This window comes from Dromiciops gliroides, chromosome 3, assembly GCF_019393635.1.
Source record: "Dromiciops gliroides isolate mDroGli1 chromosome 3, mDroGli1.pri, whole genome shotgun sequence".
NCBI classification, from domain to species: domain Eukaryota; kingdom Metazoa; phylum Chordata; class Mammalia; order Microbiotheria; family Microbiotheriidae; genus Dromiciops; species Dromiciops gliroides.
The window spans coordinates 346926446-346948426 of NC_057863.1; the positions used below are offsets into that span (position 1 = coordinate 346926446).

At 34.7% G+C, this 21981-nt stretch overlaps 1 protein-coding gene across 2 annotated transcripts in view; it reads left to right on the plus strand.

Annotated features, from left to right (window-relative positions):
* The window catches only part of ARMC8 (armadillo repeat containing 8), a 97976-nt gene that overhangs the window by 49006 nt on the left and 26989 nt on the right, over positions 1-21981 (plus strand). The window contains exons 7-12 of one of the 2 annotated variants that reach the window (XR_006355636.1): positions 5983-6063; positions 8982-9057; positions 9169-9259; positions 9914-9974; positions 18436-18636; positions 19527-19622. Coding sequence is in view for 1 of the 2 variants with exons in the window: in XM_043994533.1 (XP_043850468.1) it covers positions 5983-6063; positions 8982-9057; positions 9169-9259; positions 9914-9974; positions 18436-18636; positions 19527-19688 (672 nt within the window). In the remaining variant the exon portion in view is untranslated. Of the gene's footprint in view, positions 1-5982; positions 6064-8981; positions 9058-9168; positions 9260-9913; positions 9975-18435; positions 18637-19526; positions 20126-21981 lie in introns of those variants that run through there. The other variant, XM_043994533.1, reaches the window with a different exon arrangement.

A 21981-nucleotide genomic window follows, 5' to 3' on the forward strand; every position in this document is an offset into this window, starting at 1 on the left:
GTAGACTTGAACCCAGCTCCTTTTGAGACCACCCTTTCCTCATTACACCAGGCCTTTCATGCCAAGTTTACACAAGTTTGATTTTACTTAGCTCCCATTTAGAAGTATATAAATCAGTCACAGAGGAGATCATGCCATGAAAGACTTCTGCCCTGGGGCCTCACTCTTTTTCTGCACTGTTCCCCCTTTCCCCCAACAGCTGTCCTTTACTTCACTCTCTTTATAGTCACCTCTTCCATAAGCTCCTTGCTTATGCATCCTTTCCTTCCTGCCCATCCCTTTACCTGTTCTGGAACCATTCAGCATGATAACCAACTCTACCATTCTTTGTGAAATGGAGTATGTTAATATACTTCCCAATGGCCCTCTTAACTACCCAGTAAAGTGCCCCTACCTGGCTACCATTCCAATATATGTTGTTTCTCCCTTTAGAATGTAAGCTCCTTGAAAGCAGGGCTTGACTTCTGTATTTATATCCCTAATGTTTACTGTGATTCTTTACTTAGGATAAGCTCATAATGAAGCTTTTTCCGCCATTTGGTCAGTCAACTAACAGGCTTTAAGCACCCTACTAATGTGAACCTATTCAAGGTTCTAGGCATACAAAAACAAAAATGAAACAACCCTTCTCTCATGGAACTTACATTCAGTTGGTGGGAAACAAAATATATACAATTAAATTTATAAAAAGTTTAAGGTAAATTTCCATGGAGAGGAATTCTCACCTGTGGGGGGAAGGGGTGGTTAAGAGTAGGCCTTATATAGGAGGTGGCACTTGAGATGAATTTTAAAGGAAACTGGATATTATAAGGGATAAAAATGAGGATGGAGGGCCTTCCAGGCATGGGGTCCAACCTGCACTAAGACATAGATAATGGAATATGAAATTTTGAGTGTGAGAGATAGCTAGAGGTCCGTGTAACTGCATTGAAGAATGCCTGAAGTGAAGACTATATAATAAGGCTGGAAAGATAAGCTGGAGCCAGGTTGTGAAAGGTTTTTAATTGCAAACAGACTGTATTTGATACTAAAGGTAATAAAGAGGCACTCTAGTTTATTGAGCAGAGGTGTTGTAAAAGTCAGGCCTGTGCTTTAGAAATAATAGTTCACAGTTTTGTGGAAGATGAAACATCCTCGAAACAGCAAGTCCAATTAGGAGTCTATTATAGTAGTTTGTCTCAGAGGAGGTACGGGCCTAAACTACAGTTGATGGCTTTGTGAGAAGAGAGAAGGGGATGGAATCCCTTGAAAATATATTGGTCAGAATATATATCATTCTGCTTAGTTTTGGAACTCTTCTTATGTTAAAAAAAAAAAGTCTATTTAAAAATCCTCCCCAATTTAGGTGTAAAATATAGCTTACTTTATTTTGCCTACAGTTTAAAATGAACACTACCGAAATGACCCTTTTAACTACTGGGGCAATATGAGAGCTTATTATTGGTGTCAATATTTGCAGTGGTACTTTTGCAAAAATTAATAATAAGATAGTAACTAAAATGATGTTACCCATTATACCATAGCAGTATTTTTTTTCCTGGAACACTGTTTTAAACAAAACCAATATTATTTTGGTCTAGGTATAACTTTAGAGTTATTAAATGTGAGCAGTTAGTTACAATGATAATTATGAAGAGCTAATTTTCAGGTGAAAGAAATGCCAAAATGAGCCAACATGATTTTGCTTTTATTATGGTTTTATAATAAACCTTTCAATATGTGTTTTCCAACCTTGTCACTGGCAAAACTATAACTTTAAAATCATTACCATAGCAACTCACACATGCCAATAATGTTGTTGTTCCTTTCCTGCAAAATAATTTGTTGATTTAATTATACTTCTTTTCTTTTCTTTTTGGTGGGGCAATGAGGGTTAAGTGACTTGCCTAGGGTCACACAGCTAGTAAGTGTCAAGTGTCTGAGGCCCCGGATTTGAACTCAGGTCCTCCTGAATCCAGGGCTGGTGCTTTATCCACGGTGCACCTAGCTGCGCCCAATTGTATTTCTAATTGTATGACTGTGCTAGCACCAAATCAGTTTAGAGATTTTAGATGATAAATCTTAAATGCTTTTAGGTGGTTTTGCCAAAATGGGAATATATTTAAGAGATTATTCAAATTTTTCATAATTAAAAATAGATATAATTATCTCTTAAAATTGATAATATAAGGTGTTAACAGTGCCTGCTAATTTTCGGTGCCCCTTTTCTGACTCCATAATCTTTGTCATACAGACCTTGAAAGTCAGAATGGTAGCCAGAGAAGTTGTGAATTAAGTGGATATCTTGCTATCTTAAAGTTTCTGGAGTATGTCTTGAGAGGGCTTTTAGGAGTGATAGGAGTACAGCAGTCTCTTAGCACATCTTATGATGTTAGTTTAGAACATAGTTCTACTATAAGGGAATTGTATGCTTTGTTGATTTGAGTGCATTTTTTTTTTAAGTGAGGCACTTGGGGTTAAGTGACTCCCCCAGGGTCACACAGCTAGTAAGTGTTAAGTGTCTGAGGTCGGATTTGAACTCTGGTGCTCTATCCACTGTGCCACCTAGCTGCCCTGATTTGAGTGCATTTTTGTAAATTACATCATAATACTTCTCAGAACTTTTCCTCACCCCTTAAAACATCTATCTAAAACATCTAACTAAGCAAGTTAAGGACTGTTTTACATATCAGTTTGAATCATTCTCTACATTCAACCAAACCATTAGCGATTATTCAGTAACTATTGTGTGAGAGAACTATGTGAGGTGTTGGGGATATGAGTACTGAGAATGTGATATTTACTAACATATACTAATGGGGGAGACACAAATATGCAGAGAAACATATACAGCATAAATATAAAGTTAATAAAGATGTGTAAGAGTGGGGTTGAAACCACTACATTTTGCTTTGGTGCATTTGACTAAACAAGAACACTTTGTTATTGTTTGCTTCACTGGAACTAAATGGAGGTGGTTTCAACACTATATTCATTCTCTCGGTCTCTGTCTCTGTCTCTCTCACACAAATGCACATGTATATAAATAGAGTGGCTGAATAAAGGGGAGTTTGGGAAGATGGGCTCTCTATTGGAAGGGCATGTTGCAGGACATGCTGCTTGGACTTCATGTTAAAGGAAGAGAAGGGACTCTTTGAGGGGTAGGTAAAGAGGGGGCCCATTTCAGGCATATGGGGCTGGTTGGTGCAAAGAGATGGAAGATGGAGGGTGAAAGACAGAGGGAAGACCAGTTTGGCTGGTTGCAAAGTGAGGGAAGGGAAGTAATGGCCAAGGACGTTGGAAAAGTATGTTAAGAAAACAGCTCTTGAATAGGATCTTTTCAAATATCCATGCTCTGATCACAGTGAAATCATGAAAATCTTAGATTCCAAATGACCTACACAGAACTTATTGCTGTGAGAGAATGGAGTTGTGTGATTCAGGGAAAAGAAAATAAGATATTAATTTAAAACAGAATTATCATTTGTAAAGGGTTTTGTTTTTCTTGCCTTCTCAATGGGGTGAATAAGGTAGAGAGAGGGAAGATGGAGAGAATTTGAAAGTGAAAAAATAACGAATTTATGAAAAAGAAAACAGAATTATCTTTTTTTTAAAAAAAGGATGTATTTTTAAGAAATTCAAGTTACATTTTTTTTCCTGTTTTTTAGAGTAGCATAGGTTTTATTATTTTGCCTTTACACTAGGTAAGTTACTCTGGTCTTCTGATTTTGAAGTACAATAACTACCCATTTCCTCTTACTCTCACTTTCCTCTCCCTAGTTTTACCAAACTTCCTGATTTGATATTTATGTCTTTAAGATGTGAAAGGAGATCAGGCTTGATGGCACACATACTGTAATCCCTGCTATCAAAGGAGAATGAAGCAGAGTTCAAAAGTTCTAAGCTCAATAGAGCTAAAGACTACACTGTATGTCACCAATAGGGCAAGCCCCTGGGGTGAGGGACTCCCAGACTACCTAAGGAGAGGTGACTCAGCCTAGGTTGGAAATGGAGGGGGTCATAACTTCCATGTGGATCAGCTACAGGGTCAGATCCATGAATGGAGGTTGTACTTCCAGGCTAGGGGAGATAGAGAGACCCAGTCTCTGCCCCACTCCATACCCCACCCCCCACCCCTCAAAAAAGAAAAGAAAAATGTCAGGAGAGTGAGGTAATGCTTTTCTCAAATACCTTGTAGGTTCATCATCAGTGTTCTTTGAAGCTAAAAAATATGATGTAAGAGAACATATGTTGAATTTTAGAGAAACCATTTAAAAGTATATGAAATTTTTTGCTAATAAAGTAAAATTTGGTTCTTAAAGTAGTCACCCTCAAAAAATAATCATCCTAATGTTGCAGATTATAGTGTTAAGACTAGAAGGGAGGGGCAGCTAGGTGGCTCAGTGGATAGAGCACCAGCCCTGGAGTCAGGAGGACTTGACACTTACTAGCTGTGTGACCCTGGGTAAGTCACTTAACCCCAATTGCCTCACCCCCCCCCCCCCACACACACACACAAAAGATTAGAAGGGAGAGACCTTATAGATCTAATTACCTTATTTTACTAACGGGGGTAACTGAGTCTCAAAGATATCTTAGAGGTAGCAGTAGAGCCAGGATTTGACTTTAGGTCCCCTGACTTCAAGAACAATGGTTTTTTTTTTTTTTTTTGCCATTATCAGTTCCCAAAACATATAAATGCTAGCTCTTACTATTATTGATACTAAACCATACTTCATCCCTTCAAATCTTCTGATATATGATAGGAGGAAATCTGGATACCATCATTTTGCCAAGTACCAGATTGAAAAATTAGATTTAAATCAGACTTGAGATCCTTTATTAGGGTTTTGCCAATGATTTACTCAAGGAATCCAGAAAGTGGCTTAACCTTGTATGTTGCATACCACTCATATGAAAAATAGAACACTACAAATTAATCTAATGGAGGAGGAACCCAGCCATGACATATTTTAAAAGTTTATTTAGCTGTCAGCTTCTGTCTCTCCTTAGCCAGATCTTTGATGAATCACTTAAAAATAAACAGAATTGAAAAAATAAACAGAATTGAACGATTTAAAAGAAAGTAATTTATTTCATTCTTCTCCATTAATGTTTCTCCCCAAGAGCAGTCATAAGGGAAAAAACAACAACTGAAAGTCAGAGAGAAGCCAAACACACATGTAACATATATTTTGCTTCTTACCTCTGAATAATTTAAAATGAACAGTATGGTTACAGTCTATAGTAATATTTTCTACCAGCAAATTGCACAGATAACCATAATGAATTAAAACCAACTGCGTTCTAGGTGTATTTTAGAGCTCCCAGAATCTATTTATTCCTCATTTTGAGATGAATGATACTTCCAAACTTAATTAAGGGGAAGGGATGGGAATAAGCATTTAAATAGCCCCTATTATGTTCCAAGCACTATGCTAAGCACTTTTCAAATATTAACTCATTTGAGACCCACAACAACCCTGTGAGGTCCCATTTTACATTTGAGGAAACAGGCAAACTGAGGCTGTGACATGCAGATTTGAACTCAGGTCTTCCTGACTCAGGGCCCCACGTTCTCTACACTGTACCACATGATTAGTTGAACATCTTTTAAAGAATCCCAAGCTGCCACTTTTCCTGCTCCTATCAATACTTTTTGGGCACATAGTGAAGGATATACACAGGAAATGCAGCAGTGCTAGTCATTTGACTAATTGAAGTTACAAGAAGAGCTAGACTGTCTTTGACAAAGCTGGTTTCATGCTTCCTTGTGTTTTCCATTGCAAGAAGGTCCACTATCTTGGGTAAAGGTTAGGCATGACTTCTATGAAGGCTCCTGGGCTTGCATATATGCAGGTAAACTGCCCTTGTTGTGTGCTGAAAGAATCAGCACAGGTGAAAATTCTCTATATTGTGAGAAGCCTTATTGAACAAAGTTCCATTTTAGCAGATTACTTCCTCAGGCCTACACAAATGCAAATGTATTCTCTTTTCTTACAGGCACCAGATCATCAAACAATTTTATTTAACCATGGAGCAGTACAGAATATTGCTCATCTGCTAACTTCAGTGTCATACAAAGTAAGATATTAAACTTACAGTAGTCCTTTGGTTTTGGGGGATTTTTTTATTTGGTTGGTTTTTATTTCTTTAGGCATTCTTCAGGAATATATTGTATTTGTAATGTTTGCAATCAGGAAAAAGTGACCTTGTGAAGAAAATATTCATGGATATTTTATTATCTATAAAAAGCTTTGGTTCTGACATTTTTAACAACTGCAAAGTGCTTTCATTTTTCGGGAGGCAGGAAGTTGGTTTTGGTTTTTATCTGTTTTTGTCAACAGTATTTCAAGTCTTTCCTGGCCTAATGCCAATGAAAAATACTAACTGTCCTTTGGAGAAATGTCATGAAGTATATGCTGCTTCTGAAAAAATGATGTGTCATTTCTGGAAGTAGTTTGGATTGGAAATTTCTGAAAACGGTTTTTATTTATCCACATAACCCTACAGTTTAACATGTTGCATTTTGATATGAACATTTAAGATGTGTTATGTTATTTCTGAGACATTATACTGTAGGTCAAATAGTCATCATTGTTTAGACTGTTTAGTCAGTCTTTCTTTAAAAAAAAAAAGTAGGTAAGCAATAATTAGCCCTTTAAACACATTTTTAAATCAGATCTTGTTATCAGCTTGTTTCCCAACCAACATATTATACTGGTAAACCAAGAATATGTGCTTATATCATAGTAGATCCTGCTTTCAGAGGAGGTCAGCTGGCATCCTAATAGGCCACCTGTATCATTTCCAACCAGAATCTGCTTGTTCCTATGTGTTATGCTATCTGTTTTCAGGTGTCCATAGTTCTACTTCTGTCAACTGCTGGGAACATCAAACCCAGGGTGATTGTGCCACTTTGGCATTAGGTTAGGACTGATAAATAGGAGAGCTATCTCTTTGTTCCCTGTCCTTCAATTGGGGACTGGGGAGGCAGGTCATTCCTGGTCATTCTTCTCTAGAGTTTCCTCGGAAGGCTGAGTGAGGTTATCTAGTATTGCTAGATTGTAGGGTACTTTTGTATCATTGGTATCTTTTTTTTTTTTTTAGTGAGGCAATTGGGGTTAAGTGACTTGCCCAGGGTCACACAGCTAGTTAAGTGTTAAGTGTCTGAGGTCGGATTTGAACTCAGGTACTCCTGACTCCAGGGCCAGTGCTCTTATCCACTGCGCCACCTAGCTGCCCCCTATCATTGGTATCTTTGAAGAGCTAGAACCTCATACCTTCCCAGAAGATACCTCATGCCTATCATACACATACATACAAACAACAAGGATATATGTATATATTCATATATGAGATGAAATACAAATTTGATAAATTGAGAAAATTTGATTTAAAAAGATAAACCTCGCACATCTGTATTACATAAAATTTGCCTTTTGAAAAGCATATAATAAATTCCACAAGTTAATTTCAAAGTTGTCCTGCTTGTCTGTGTTTCTTAAACTTCCTTCTATTCTTTTTCTGTACATTAAAAAATGCTTCAGTGACATTCTTTTCTTTATTCTTTTTTTTTTTTTTTTGGTATCACTGTGGCTAGTCCCACTATCCCCTCTATTCTATCTTTATTTAAAACAAAAGCAAAATTTTATTTTAAAAAACCTCTTAAACAAATAAACATATTCAAGCAAAACAAATCCATATTGGCCGTATCTAAAAATGAATATATTATCTTGTACCTTGAGTCCACCTCTCTGCATGCTTCATAAAGTCCTCTGGAGTCATGGTAGGTCATTTGTATTATCAGAGTTCTAAAGTCTTTGAAATTGTTTTTCTTTAAAATGTTGTAGTCATTAAATAAGCTGTTTTAGTTCTTCTCACCCCCCTCACTCTACATCACTTCATACAAGTTTTTCTGTGTTTCTCTGAACCCATTCCTTTTGTCATTTATGACACAATAATATTCCATTACATTTATTCATCACAGTTTGTTCAGCCACTTTCCAGTTGATAGGTAGCCACTTCATTTCTAGTTGCTTTCTATAACAAAAAGTTCTGTTATAAATATTTTTGCACATACAGGTACAAACTTTATTTAACCCAATGTAAATACTGGGACTTAATCCTAATACTTTAACTTAAAGTATAAATCTTTACTAAACAACAATGCTACCCTGAATAAAACCCAGATTTATTCACATACTAAACACTTATTTTAACAGCAGCAGGAAGAATGACCATCTGTTGACCATCTATGATAGTCAGTATTTCAATCCAGTTCCTCACAGCTTCTTCCCAAACAACCATGGAATTTCTTGAACTTTGAACTTTGGTCACTACAGCCATTTCCGTTTCATCATTCCCGTTGAATGTGGAATTTTCAGTCCAAGTTAATCAAATTGCATGATGCTAGATCTATCCAAAATCACAGACTTATACAAGCAGACATGATAATGATAGTGGGAAGACAAGGGAAGTTTATTTCTTCATTGGACCCTTATTCTTTTTTCTCCATCATCCTTTTAAAATATATTTTTCTATTTTTGCATCTGCAAATCTCTTCTCTCATCATCCTGTCTTATTTAATAGTCACTCCGTTTTCTCACCCACCCTGTCCCCTTGTCTTCTCCATCTATCCTGCCAGTCAGTCACAAGCATTTATTATGCGCCAGATAGTATTGAAATTGCCAGGTGTGATGTAGAATGAAAACTATTTGGAGACCCTATATTATTTCTTCTCATATTACTTCATGTCTTCTATTACTTTTATATAAATTGTCCTATTTTAAGTCATGCTTGTGCCTTTATTGTACTTTGTTGTACTTTTTCAGGTACTTAAAATTTAGATTTCTACTTTTTCTACCTTTTATCATTTTATGTGTATGTAATATTTCTTTGTAAACCAATATTCTAATTGGTTGCAGATCAGTTTTTGCAAACTCTAAAGTAATGCACATTTTCTGGTTTGAGATTGGTTGGTTTTTCTTTTTTTTTAACAGGTTCGAATGCAAGCACTGAAATGCTTCTCCGTTCTAGCCTTTGAAAACCCCCAGGTATCCATGACCCTTGTAAATGGTAAGTTTAAAACTTTACTGGCTTATTCTGTGTTTTAAGTTTTAAAATGAATAACTTCATATATTTAAAGAATTTTCCAAATTCTCATTTGTTTACTTTTTTTATTTCTAGTTTTGGTTGATGGAGAATTATTACCCCAGATTTTTGTGAAGATGTTACAGAGGGATAAGCCTATTGAAATGCAACTCACATCAGCAAAATGGTAAAACTTAAGATAACATGAAGTGAAAGGAAGTACATTTATAAATATTTCTGGATTAGCAAGATATCTCTCAACTGCTACCTCTCTCATTTGAGGAGTTGGAGAAGTTTTTGGTCCTCTCTTGAGTAATTTATTCTTAAGTAGAGTTGGAAATTAGCATCTAGAAGAACACTCACTAAGTCCTAGAATGTATTATAGTAACTGACATTTAATATGTTTATTATCCTCAGTGGAAAAAACAAAACCCTAAATACAATGTTAACATCCCAGTGTTTGTAGTTAGTTGCCAACTGTATGAAATTATAATTCTAAAAAAATTAATATTCATATGTGGTATAATATGAGTAGCTTTGGATTAGAGGTGTGCCATATTGTGACAACTAAACTGCATTTAAATTCAGGCTCTCTATTAGGGTTATCTTTTATGGTATACATGTTTCTAAATTATACTTTATCTAATTCATTCTTTTTGTTAGCCCTGTCTGTGCTAATAGCTGGTTTTGTTTGAACATTTGATGACTAAATATAGAAAAAGAAGTATACTTTTAATAAATTATAATTCACCTTATTTTTAAATGAAACATTAAAAATATTTTTGAAAAGATTTATATACCAAGTAGCAGGTTTATATTATTCCATTTATTTTATTTCTAGCTTAACATATATGTGCAGAGCTGGAGCAATTCGGACAGATGACAATTGTATTGTATTAAAGGTAATTTCATTTCAAATTGTTTTTATATGGGATAGCAATTTTTCAAAAATCAAAACATTTCATATATTTATTATTTTGCTGTTTTTTTCTCCCCATTAATTGATCATTGCATGATTTAGATATGTGTACATATGACAAAATATTATAGAAAATACATTTTGTACACATTATTTCACTTCATATAAATGGGTTAACCATTTAGATTTTTTAAATTAGTGTTAGGTATGTTTTGAAAAATCTAAGAACTGGAATAAAGCTAATTTACAATCATTTCAGGGATGTTCTGGTAATGGGAAAGCTGTAGAATATATGCATGTATGTGAACACAGTAAAGCCAGAAAATATTTTCCTATTTATCTTATACTTTCTATATTTATAACTTGCTAGTATAGGTATTTAATGTTATCTCAGTTTGACAAGCATAGGCAATCACATTTTCATATCAGGACATTATTAAATATCCTAAAAGTTCTACTGTGATGCCTCATCATGGCATCGAGATGGCCCTCTAGCTTGTCCTATACGTATGTGTTTGCATTCCCAGTCAGTTATTCTCTTTTGTTTCTTTAGTGGAACTTGCCACTGTTGATTCAAGTTTTTTTAGTCTATCAGTCATTTCTGCTATGCATGCCCTATGTTCTTCTTTCACAATTATTATTTCTCTTTTATTTTTTCCAGATGAATATTTTATTATTATTTCTCTTTTAAACCAGTCAGTAACATCCTTCCATGGTTCCATGCTATCTGAGGGCCACTGTTGCAAAAATTTCTAAGTTGCAGTGTTAGATGAAACAAAAACCAAAGTCTACAAGCCAAAAAAAAAAAAAAAAAGGGTTATTGAGAGAGGGATCCTGGTCTCAGGTCTTGGACCCAAAGACCCAATAAAGCTGGTCTCAGGTCTTGGACCCAAAGACCCTGAGCCTCAGGATTCATGGATATTTATATGTGATGGCTCCTTCCACAATTTAACACAGTCCAAGTGGTACATATACAATAAGTATGAGATAGGAAGAAAGAAACCATCAGTCAGATATCAGCATAGTCACTTGCCATTCTATATACTCTACTTAAAATAGCCCTGTTACTAAGTAACAGGCTTATAACATAGGAAACCAATTATTGGAATGTGTCTTCGCCATCTCAGATGAAGCCTCTCTTACCTCTGTTCCTCTGAATTGTTTTCTAATATCAAGATTTTCCACCATATTGGTTAAGCTTGGCTTTCCAACTTCTCACCAGCTCTGATTAGTCCCTCAAAAGTTAGCTGTGTGACCCTGGGCAAGTCGCTCAATCCTCATTGTCTCACCAAAAACAAATTTAAAAAAAAGAAAGAGAGAGAGAGAGAGAGAGAGAGAAAGAAAGAAAGAAAGAAAGAAAGAAAGAAAATGTCTAGTTCTCTATTTTATTTGTCATACAACCTGGAAGTTAGCCCTAGGTTCTCAAAACCTATGCCAGGGGAGTTCTGGTAACTTGAAAAGACTTCAGAGGTAGGCCTAGTTACAAGACTGGATATCTTTCAATCAAGAACCAACCTTGCTAAGTTCAGAAAGGCTCATCATTATAAAGTAATATATTTTCCAGGCTACAGCAAATCACAAAGAACATCTGCCAAGATATATTGTAGGAAGATCTCAGTCTTTGTTGATATACTGACATGAACAAAATTATGGATTCTTAAAGCATGAGTTTAAATCCTAACTTTTTTTTCCAAAACAAGAATAGTAATAGTTAATGAGCTAATGTGGAAACTAAAAGCAAATACAATTTAATATTACAAAATCTTCCTACTTTGCAGTAATGACTATGTCTGACTTTATGAAAAGAGTGAATAAAGGAATATTTTAAACAGTTCTATGACTTTCAAATACAATGGACAGCTAAAATAAAATAAGTTAAAGCAAAATGTAATTCAACAATGGATCCTTGTTTCATAATAATTTGTCATTAGCAGAAAAATAAAAGGAAGTTTTACGACATATATAGTTACCTTTTAACTTAAAAAATTGACTAGCCTCATAAATTGTAAGTGATAATAATAGTACCTGTAGGATTATCATGAGGATCAAATAAGATAACAAATGTAAAGCTCTTTTTAGCCCTTAAAGTGTGCTTATATAAATTCTAGTTAATTTTTGCATAGCTTTTGGTTTCTTTTTTGTTGTTTTGTTCTTTTTGTTTTATACTGTTGTAATCATTTTTACATTGTTTAACTGGTTCTGATTGTTTCAGTTTTATCTATTTTTAGAAGTCTCCCCATAATTCTCTGGCTTCATCATAGTCATTATTTTTTAGGTATAATAATATTCCATTACATTTATCTACTAGTTTGCTTTGTTGTTTCTCCTTTGATGGACATGTACTTTGTTTCCAATTCTTTGGTGCCACAAAACATGCCAATGTGAATATTTTGATATATGTGACACCTTTTTGTCATTGACTTCTTCAGGTGCATCTTTAATGGTAGAATCTTTGAGTTGAAGTATATAGTCATTTAGTAGCCATTTTATTATAATTCCATGTTTTTTTAGAATGATTGGACCAATTCACATCTAAATCAATTGTGTATTAATGAGTCCATAGCCCCTCCAATGTTGACTATTTTTATGTTTTGTCATCTTTGTCACTTTGCTGGAGGTGAAGTGAAACCTCAGATTTGTTTTGGTTTGCAGTTTTCTTCTTAGTAATAAACTGGAGCAGTCTTTCATATGGTTGATCATAGTTTACAGTTCTTCTTTTGAGAATTGTTTGTTTATATCTCTTGACTATTGTCCATTGGGAAATTATTCTAGGTTAAGGAATTAATACAGATAGATATATCTCGGCTATCAGACCTTTGACAGAAACATTTTTTCCCCCAACCAGTAGTTTCCTTTATTATCCCAGGCATGTTGATTTTGCTTGAACAAAAGCTTTTTATTCTCATGTAATTGAAATTATTTTATTTTTCATGATTTCTCCTTTTCCTTGTTTGGTTAAGGATTCACTTTTCAACTGTAGTTTTAAGAAGTACCCAATTTCATGCTCTTCTTTTTATTGGTACAATGTTTTACATTCAAGTTGGATATTTGTTTTGAGTTTATCAGGGTATATGGCATAAAATGTTGTTCTAAACCTAATTTCTGCTAAAAATGCTTTCCAGTTCTTTCAGTGATACCCCAGATTTTAAAAATAAAATAAAATAAATGCCAGTCCTCAAGAATAGGCAACTCTGCCCAGCTGTCTAGCAAAACAGAAGCATTGATTAAAGAAAGCGAAGACAGTTTTTGTTTAAAAGGAAAGATTAGGGAATTAAGTACAAACAGAGAAGGCTTTGTTGAAAACTGAGAGACAAACTGGATGTTATAGGGGACACAAAAAGAACTTGAGGGATACTTCCCACAGACTTTAAAGCCTATGATAAAGGATCGTTAAATATAGCAAAGATATTTTACATATGTATATTTTATGTCTCTGTGCATCTGTCTATAGGTATGCGTCATATACTTATATAAATAGATAGATGTATATTTACATAGGGACAGCTAGTTGGTACAGTGTATAGAGCAACAGGCCCTGATCTCCAGGTCAGAAGGACCTGAGTTCAAATCCTACCTCAGACACTTATGTGACCCTGGGCAAGTAACTTAAATCTGTTTGCCGCAGTTTCCTCATCTATAAAATGAACTAGAAAAAGATGGCAAACCACTCCAGAATCTTTGCCAAGAAAACCCTAAATGGGGTCATGGAGAGTCAAACGTGACTGAAACAATTTGATAACAAAAATATTTATATTTATACCTGAAACAGAAATTAAATGCTAAAATATGTTCTTGTAATAAAATTTCTGAGATAACAGTGATCAGTAGAGGGACTACATTAGTAAAGTTTCATAGAAGATGTTAGTTGTTAAGATTCCCTTTACTAAATTGCCTTTTGAAATACAACCCAGAAGTACTAGATAAAATAATGTTAAATACATAGAACATACTATTTGGCATACCAAATATTGATAAGTAAATCTATGGTTGAATGGTAAGTACTGAAACTTTTCAAAGGTGAAATGATAAGACTGTTAGCTAAAATTATAGCTTCATCTATTATTAGAATTGCCCACTGGTAGTTTCCCATCGTGCCTCTGAAAATATATACCATAGGGGACATAAGAACTACATAGAGTTAACACTTTGATTGTAGGTAATTTGGGGATGGGGAAAGGGGAAACCTATAATATTATTCCATCACAATCATATGCCACAACTTATTCAGCCAATCCCCAAAAGAGCTGCTATATGTATTTTTGTACTTATAGATCCTTTTCTTTTTTCTTCAATCTCTTTGGGATATAGACCTAGTAGTAGTTTTACTGGATCAATAGGTGTGAATAGTTTTATAGCCCATTGGGCATAGTTCCAGATTGTCCTCCAGAATGGTTGGACCAGTTCAATACTCTACCAACAGTTCATTAATATATCTATTTTACCTTATCCCCTCCAGCATGTCATTTCTCATAGGCATGAGGTACTTACTACCTCATAGTTGTTTCATTTGTCTTTCTCCAATCAATAGTGATTTAGAGAATTTTTTTCATAAGACTATAATAGCTTTGATTTCTTCTTCTGGAAACTGCCTGTTTGTGTCTCTTGACAATTTATCAATTGGGGAATGGCTCACATTTTATAAATTTCACTCAGTTCCTTTTATATTTGAGAAGTGAGGCCTTTATCAGACAAAATTGCTGTAAACTTTCTTTTGATTCATCCCTTCAAATCTTCTGATATATGATTAGGTCTATTTTTTATTTTGTTTTGTCTGAGATCTTGATCACTACCTCTGCCTTTTTTTACTTCAGCTAAAGCATAATAGATTCTGCTCCAGTCCTTTATCTTAACTCTGTGTATTGTGTCTTTCTGTTTCAAGTATGGTCTCTTGTATACAACATATTGTTGGATTCTGGTTTCTAATACATTCTGCTATCTGCTTCCATTTTATGGATTAGCTGGTCCCATTCACATTCACAATTATGATTACTGTGTATTACTCTACATCCTATTTTCTTCTATTTATCATTCTCTTTTTATCTTGTCCCTACTCAAAATTCTGTTTTGCTTCTGACCACTCACTCATTTACTCTCCTCTCCCTCATATCTCTCCTTCCCTTCTCTCCCCTCACCCCCATAACTCTTATCCCCTTCCCCTCCTTCCCTATGGGGTAAGATAGATTTCTTTACCCAGTTAAGTATACATACATATACATATACATATACATATACATATACATATACATATACATATACATATACATATACATATACATATTCTTCCCTCTTTGAACCAATTCTGATCAGAGTAAGTTTCAAGCGTTGCCTGCCACCCCCCCCCATTTTCCCCTTCACTTTAAAAGCTTTTCCTTGTATGCCTCTTTTTTATCTGAGAAAGTTTTCCTTATTCTACCTCTCCCTTCCCCCTACTCCCAATGCATCTTTCTCTCACTTCTCCATTTTTGTTTTTGTTTTTCTTTTTGTGGGGCAATGAGGGTTAAGTGGCTTGCCCAGTGCCACACGGCTAGGAAGTATCAAGTTTGAGGCCAGATTTGAACTCATGTCCTCCTGAATCTAGAGCCAGTGCTTTATCCACTGTGCCACCTAGCTGCCCCACTTCTCCATTTTTAAAAAAATCATCCCAACATAATTGACCCATACCCATGTTCTCTGTGTGTACTCCTAATTGCCCTAATAATCATAAAGTTCTCAGGAATTACATATACAATCTTCCCATATAGGAACATAAACAGCTTAACTTTATTGAGTTCCTTGTAATTACTCTTTCATGTTTACTTTTTTATGTTTCGCTTGAGTCTTATTTTTGAATTTCAGATTTTCTATTCATTTCTGGTCTTTTCATCTGGAATTCTTGGAAGTCTTCTGTTTCACTAAATATCCATTTTTTCCCCTGAAGGATTATACACAGTTTTGTTTGTTAGGTTATTCTTGGTTGTAATCTTAGTTCCTTTGCCTTTTGGAGTATCATTCCAAGTGCTCTGCTTCTTTAACATGGAAGCTGCTAAATCTTGTGTGATCCTGACTGTGGCTCCATGGTATTGTTTCTTTCTGTCTGCTTGCAATATTTTCTCCTTGGCCTGGGAGCTTTGGAATTTGACTATAATATTCCAGCAAGTTTTCATTTTGGGATCTCTTTCAGAAGGTGATCTGTGGATTTTTTCAAATTCCATTTTACCCACTGGTTCTAAGATTAGGGTAGTTTTCCTTGATAATTTCTTGAAAGATAATGTCTAGACTCTTTTTGATCATGGCTTTTAGGTAGTCTAATAATTCTCAAACTTCTCTCTAGGACCTATTTTGTAGGGCAGTTGTTTTTCCAATGAGAGATTGCACATTTTCTTCAATTTTTAAATTTTTTTTACTTTTGTTTCTTGAAATCTCATTGGAGTCATTAGCTTCCACTTTCCCAATTCTAATTTTTAAGGAATTATTTTCTTCAGTCAGCTTTTTTACTTTTTTTTTCCATTTGACCAATTCTATTTCTTAAGGAGTACTTCAGTGCATTTTTACATTAGGCCAATTCTATTTTTTCAGAACTATTTTTTTTTGTGCCTTTTTTACCAGGTTATTAATTTTTCATAAGTTACTTGCATCACTTTCATTTCTTTCCCCAATTTCTCCTCTATTCCTCTTATCTCTTTCTTTAACTCTTCCACTCACTTTTAGTTGCCTTGAGTCTAATTAGCACATTTTTAAGGCTTTGCTTATAGCTGTTTTCCTGTTGTTGTTTTTTTCTAAGTTCATATACCCTTTTATGGTCAAATTCTTTTTTTTTTTCCTAGCAGATTTCTTGACTTTTAACTTTATGTTAAAATTGGACTCTGATTTCCTAGGGGTGGGGAGACACCATACCAAGCTTCAGGCTTGTTCATCCTCCTATTTTCAGATCTAATTCTGGGGAGCTACAATTTTTGATTCTTCCAAGGTAGTGTGATCTGGAGAGAAGTGCGGTTATTGCTCTCCTGGTCTCTTCCCTGGTTTTTACCCAGGGCCCCTGCTCTCTTGTGACTGACCACAAATGCTCTTCTCTTCCCTGGAACTATGACACATAGATAATAGAGGTGCCAGTCAGCACCACTGCACCCAGTAACAGTAGAGGGTCCCCTGTAATCATAGTTGCCCAACCTCCTTGCCATCTCTGGGCTAAGATCTCCTGAAGCTGCTGCTGTTATCACTGCTGCCCAATGGTGGTGATCCTGCTATGCTCTAGACTTGTATCCACCCAGGTGTAGTAGATTACATTAAGGTTTCACTCTGACCTTTTGTTGTCTCTGAAAATCCAAAATTTGATTTGAAGAGTTATTTTAAAGTTGTTTTAGAGGAGAATATTGGGAGAGTTCAGGAGGTTCCCAGCTTGTAATCTACAATCTTCACTCTACCTCTATGTCAGTTTTTTCAAACTTTCAAAAATCTTTGACGTAGTTTCATACCCATGGCTAAATATTCCAGCAGACAATATTTTATTCTCAGAGCTTTATTTGGGCAGATATTTTATAGACAGTATAGAAGTTAACTTCAGACCATCATCAAAATGATAAATTCCTAATGAAAGTTTCTAAATTAGTGAAGTTCTATTTTACTTAAACTAAAAATAGCATTGAAAAATATAATCCATGGGGGCAGCTAGGTGGCTTAGTGGCTAAAGCACCGGCCCTGGGTTCCGGAGGACCTGAGTTCAGGTGCAGCCTTCAGACACTTGACACTTACTACCTGGGCAAGTCATTTAATCCTCATTGCCTGGCCAAAAAAAAAAAAAAGTGTGTGTGTGTGTGTGTGTGTGTGTGTGTGTGTGTGTGTGTGTGTGTGTGTATAAGATCCAGAAATGACATATATCATTTAATTTCTATTGTGGGATTGTAGATGTGGTGTTCTATTTGAGACCATCTTGTCCAATCCCGTCATTGTACAGATGAAGAAACTGAGCCCCAGAGAGGCAGCTAAGGCAGTAGAGTGGATAAAGTGCTGGACTTCAAGTCAGGAATACTCAAATTAAATTCCTACTCAGACACTAGATATGTGTATCTTGCTTGGCAAGTTATTTAACCTCTTAGCTTCAGTTTTTTCATCAGCAAAATGTGGTTAATAATAGTTAGTTACTCTGAGAATCAAAATGAGATATGTGAAGCATTTTGCAAACCTTAAAATTATATAAATGTGCACTCTTATTGCTCAGAGTCATACTGGTAACCAATGTCAAAGGTAGTAGTTGAACCCAGATTTTTCTGACTTAATTCTTTCATTCTCTTCATTTTACCACTGCTGTGTTTTTACTTGTTATCACTTTGAAGAAAAAAATCATTTTCTGACAACCGTTTGGAAATTTTAACCATTGAGTATTCTGAATGTAATATATGAATGTTATGTATAAAGCCAGAAATCTGTTATCTTTAAAAAAATATCCAAGTAATTTTTATATTTTTTAGACTTTGCCTTGTTTGGTTCGAATGTGCAGTAAGGAGAGATTGCTAGAGGAGCGAGTTGAAGGAGCTGAAACACTTGCCTATCTGATTGAACCAGATGTTGAACTACAAAGAATTGCTAGCATAACAGATCACCTTATTGCAATGCTTGCTGATTACTTCAAGTATCCCAGTTCGGTCAGTGCAATCACTGATATCAAAAGGGTATGTTTTATTTTTCTCTCCATGTTTAACACAAAAAGGTTCTCTTTTAGAAATCATAGAAAATTTTAAACTTTTAAACATTTTACAATTATAGTTCAAAATACTTTTAGATATATAATTTTTTTTAAAATTTGTAATACTGTTTTACCAAATTTTTTAGCTGTATAGTTTATGAAGTCTTAGAATTTTTTCAATTATATATGTAAATAAATGAAGAACAAGGAAGGATTAACTGATCTCTCCCACACATGTCCCTCAGTCCTCACACTACCCCCAAGGAAAAGATAGAAAACACAGAAATCAAGGTACACCTTTGAGGTGACAAGAATAACAACTTTGCTAATTTTCTTCAGCATCACAAAACACTTTGTTACTACATGTTCTTCCTCTAGATCTGGGGTCTAGTGTCACAGATAGCACCTCAAGGCACCTGAAACAATTTCTTATGATATTCTTGTGTTCTATATAATATTCACCTTTCTTTTGTTTTTTTTTCCCTTTTCCTTTCTTTTCCTTTATTCGTTTTTCTACTTTTCCCTTTATTCTACTCCTAACATGGTGAGACATTGCATTATGAATATAGAGAAATAGCAACCTAACAAATTCTTTGAATAGAAATCACATTATCAAAGTGGATATCTAAATATACAGTTTAGGGAGGTGTGATAACTGAAATTATTTCTTTATTAATATTTTTCACAAATAAACACCTATGTATAAAGCTTCTCAAATATTGAAAGCATTTCCATTTCGCCTGTTTGAGATTAATTAAATTTTACTAAAATGTTAATAAATTGGGAGTTTTATTCTTTTCATGTCAAATATATAAACTTTCCTTGAAGTTCAGCTCATTAAACATCTAAGACAGATCACAATTTTTTTTTCTGTAGCTTGACCATGATTTAAAGCATGCTCATGAACTTCGCCAGGCTGCTTTCAAGCTTTATGCCTCTCTTGGAGCTAATGATGAAGACATCCGGAAGAAGGTGAGTCTGGGAGAGGGGCGTCCCCCAGTCCTGACAGCCAGCAGGCAGGGAGTGACATCATCCTGAAAGGCGTGGTGAAGAGCACTAACAGTGACTGTTTGACTATAATAAAACAGAGGGACTAAAGGCATAATTGAAGAATGAATGGGACCCGGATGTGGGGTTTTTTGTTTGTTTTGTTTCTAGAAACGTAGTGTGGCATGAACGTGCTGGAATGACCAATAACTGGTGTGCTTTTATGTGACATTAATATGGATTCTCATGTTGCACATTTTTTGCATGTGTTCTGGTGAAATTTATTCTAGCACTGTGAAGCTTCAGACACCTTGAAAAACATAACACTAGAATTGTAAATGTTATTTATGGAAATACCTTCTTTCTGATACCATTGAGAAATTCAAATCTCCTATTGTACATTGTTCTTTGATATGTGGCCTAGTTATGTTTTAATTTTTTTGCTACTGTGCAAGTTTTGTGTGAATAAAAGCTTTGTGGAATGATGATTTTATGGTTTAGTGAGTGGTCATCTGAAATTTTAAGCTCTTGACCAATATCCAATGGTATGTTTAGCACCTTCATGTTGTTGCTGCCACCTAGCCCTACACAAGTTTCACTTTCTTTATTGATCCGGGGCAGGGAGAAGAATATGATGTAAAGCTGTGGCTTGGCTCCACAAGCAAAAACACTAGAGCTGACCACTCCCAAAGAGAATCTGGTGTACCCTCTCTGTGGGGTCTCTCTAGTCACCAGGGAGAAGAACCAAATGTTCTTACTCTCATCCATATAAAGGACCCAGAATCAGGCAATTTTTATTGAATTTGCTAGTTTGTTGGCTATATTCATCCAGAGTACTTTGACTCACTACTATAATAAGATATAATTTTAAAGCATACTGAAAAGTCACTTGATTCAAAGATATACTATAATTCTTATATTTGTGGTGAGGAACACCCTCTCCAGAATTTGATCAAAGCAAAAGAATGGAATGGGGCCATAGAGGAGTCATCTGGAAAAAACAAAAACAAAAAAATAAAATAATAATAGTATTAGACACAATTAACATGCTTTGTTTGGCACCATTAACAAAATGTTTCTAAAAGAAAATCAGAAAAAATTAGTTTTTCATCTCCAAGCACCAACAGGCAAAACTGTCACTTCGAGTTTAACTCAGGATAATATCTGATGCTGTCTATATAAAAATTTGATTTGATTTATGAATCTTGACACTTCACCTTACATGCAGGTAGGATAAATGATCTCATATTCCAAAGCAAGGGCCTCATGTGACACTCTGATGTAGATTAAAAATTCTTCAATACTTTGAGTATCTGTAATTTCGTCATTATTGGTTAAAAATAAAAAAAAAACCTTCAAACTTCTAAATCTTAATGTGGGAAATATTGAGGAAATTTATAATTGTATTAAACCTGTGAGATCTGATAAATTGGTATACTGCTTAGGAACCAGAGAATTATTTTGCCCTTTGACAAAGCTTCAAAGCAGTATTTCAGGGAAATGCTATGGGCTAAAAGGGAGATAGACAGATGGGCCAGTAGAAAACTAGGGTGTCCTTTTTTGTACTTGTGTATGATTTTTCATTTTCTTAATAAAACACTTTTGAAGTTATTGGATTAATTTGTGACATAATGTATTTAGTGTTATTTGCAACATAGACTAAATAGTAGCTTATTAAAAAAAGTTTTGTGTGTATAATGTGTATATATCCCCCAACTTTTCAAGGATAATTCCTGAATGTTTCTGTAGAAACATGAAAAAAAAATAAAGAATAACTTTAATTATACATTGTAGTTTGCTGTGCTGAAAAGCAAATGCTATGCTATTCTTACATGATATACAATATGTGATTTCTGGGTATTTCAATCTCTAAGTAATTGATAGCTCATAATAACTACCAAAGAGAGAAACTGTAACATGGAGAATATAGTGTGATTGTGGTAATGAGAGCTTCTTGGAGATCAGCCTCAAAGAGTGGTAAAACTTCATTTTAAGTATATAAATGATACAGATTAACACCTTTAAATGCATTTATTTCTGTTTTAATTTTGTTCAAGTTTATATTTGGACAGATTTTTATTTATATTATCTGCAAGGTACTTACGTTGTATTATTTGTGTAGCATCTGGAAATCATTATTTAACATTATTTTTTAACATTGCATATTATTTTCCTGAATGCTGGATAATTTTTAGAGCTCATTTTTAGCTTTAGTCAAAGATAAAAGACCGTTTTAAAAACTTAGTTCATAGAACAACAAAGGGAACAGCATTTGAAAGCAAGATAATTGGGGATTTTTTTTTCCTTTTCAAGAGATAAATATAAAATGATGCTCTCATCTTCT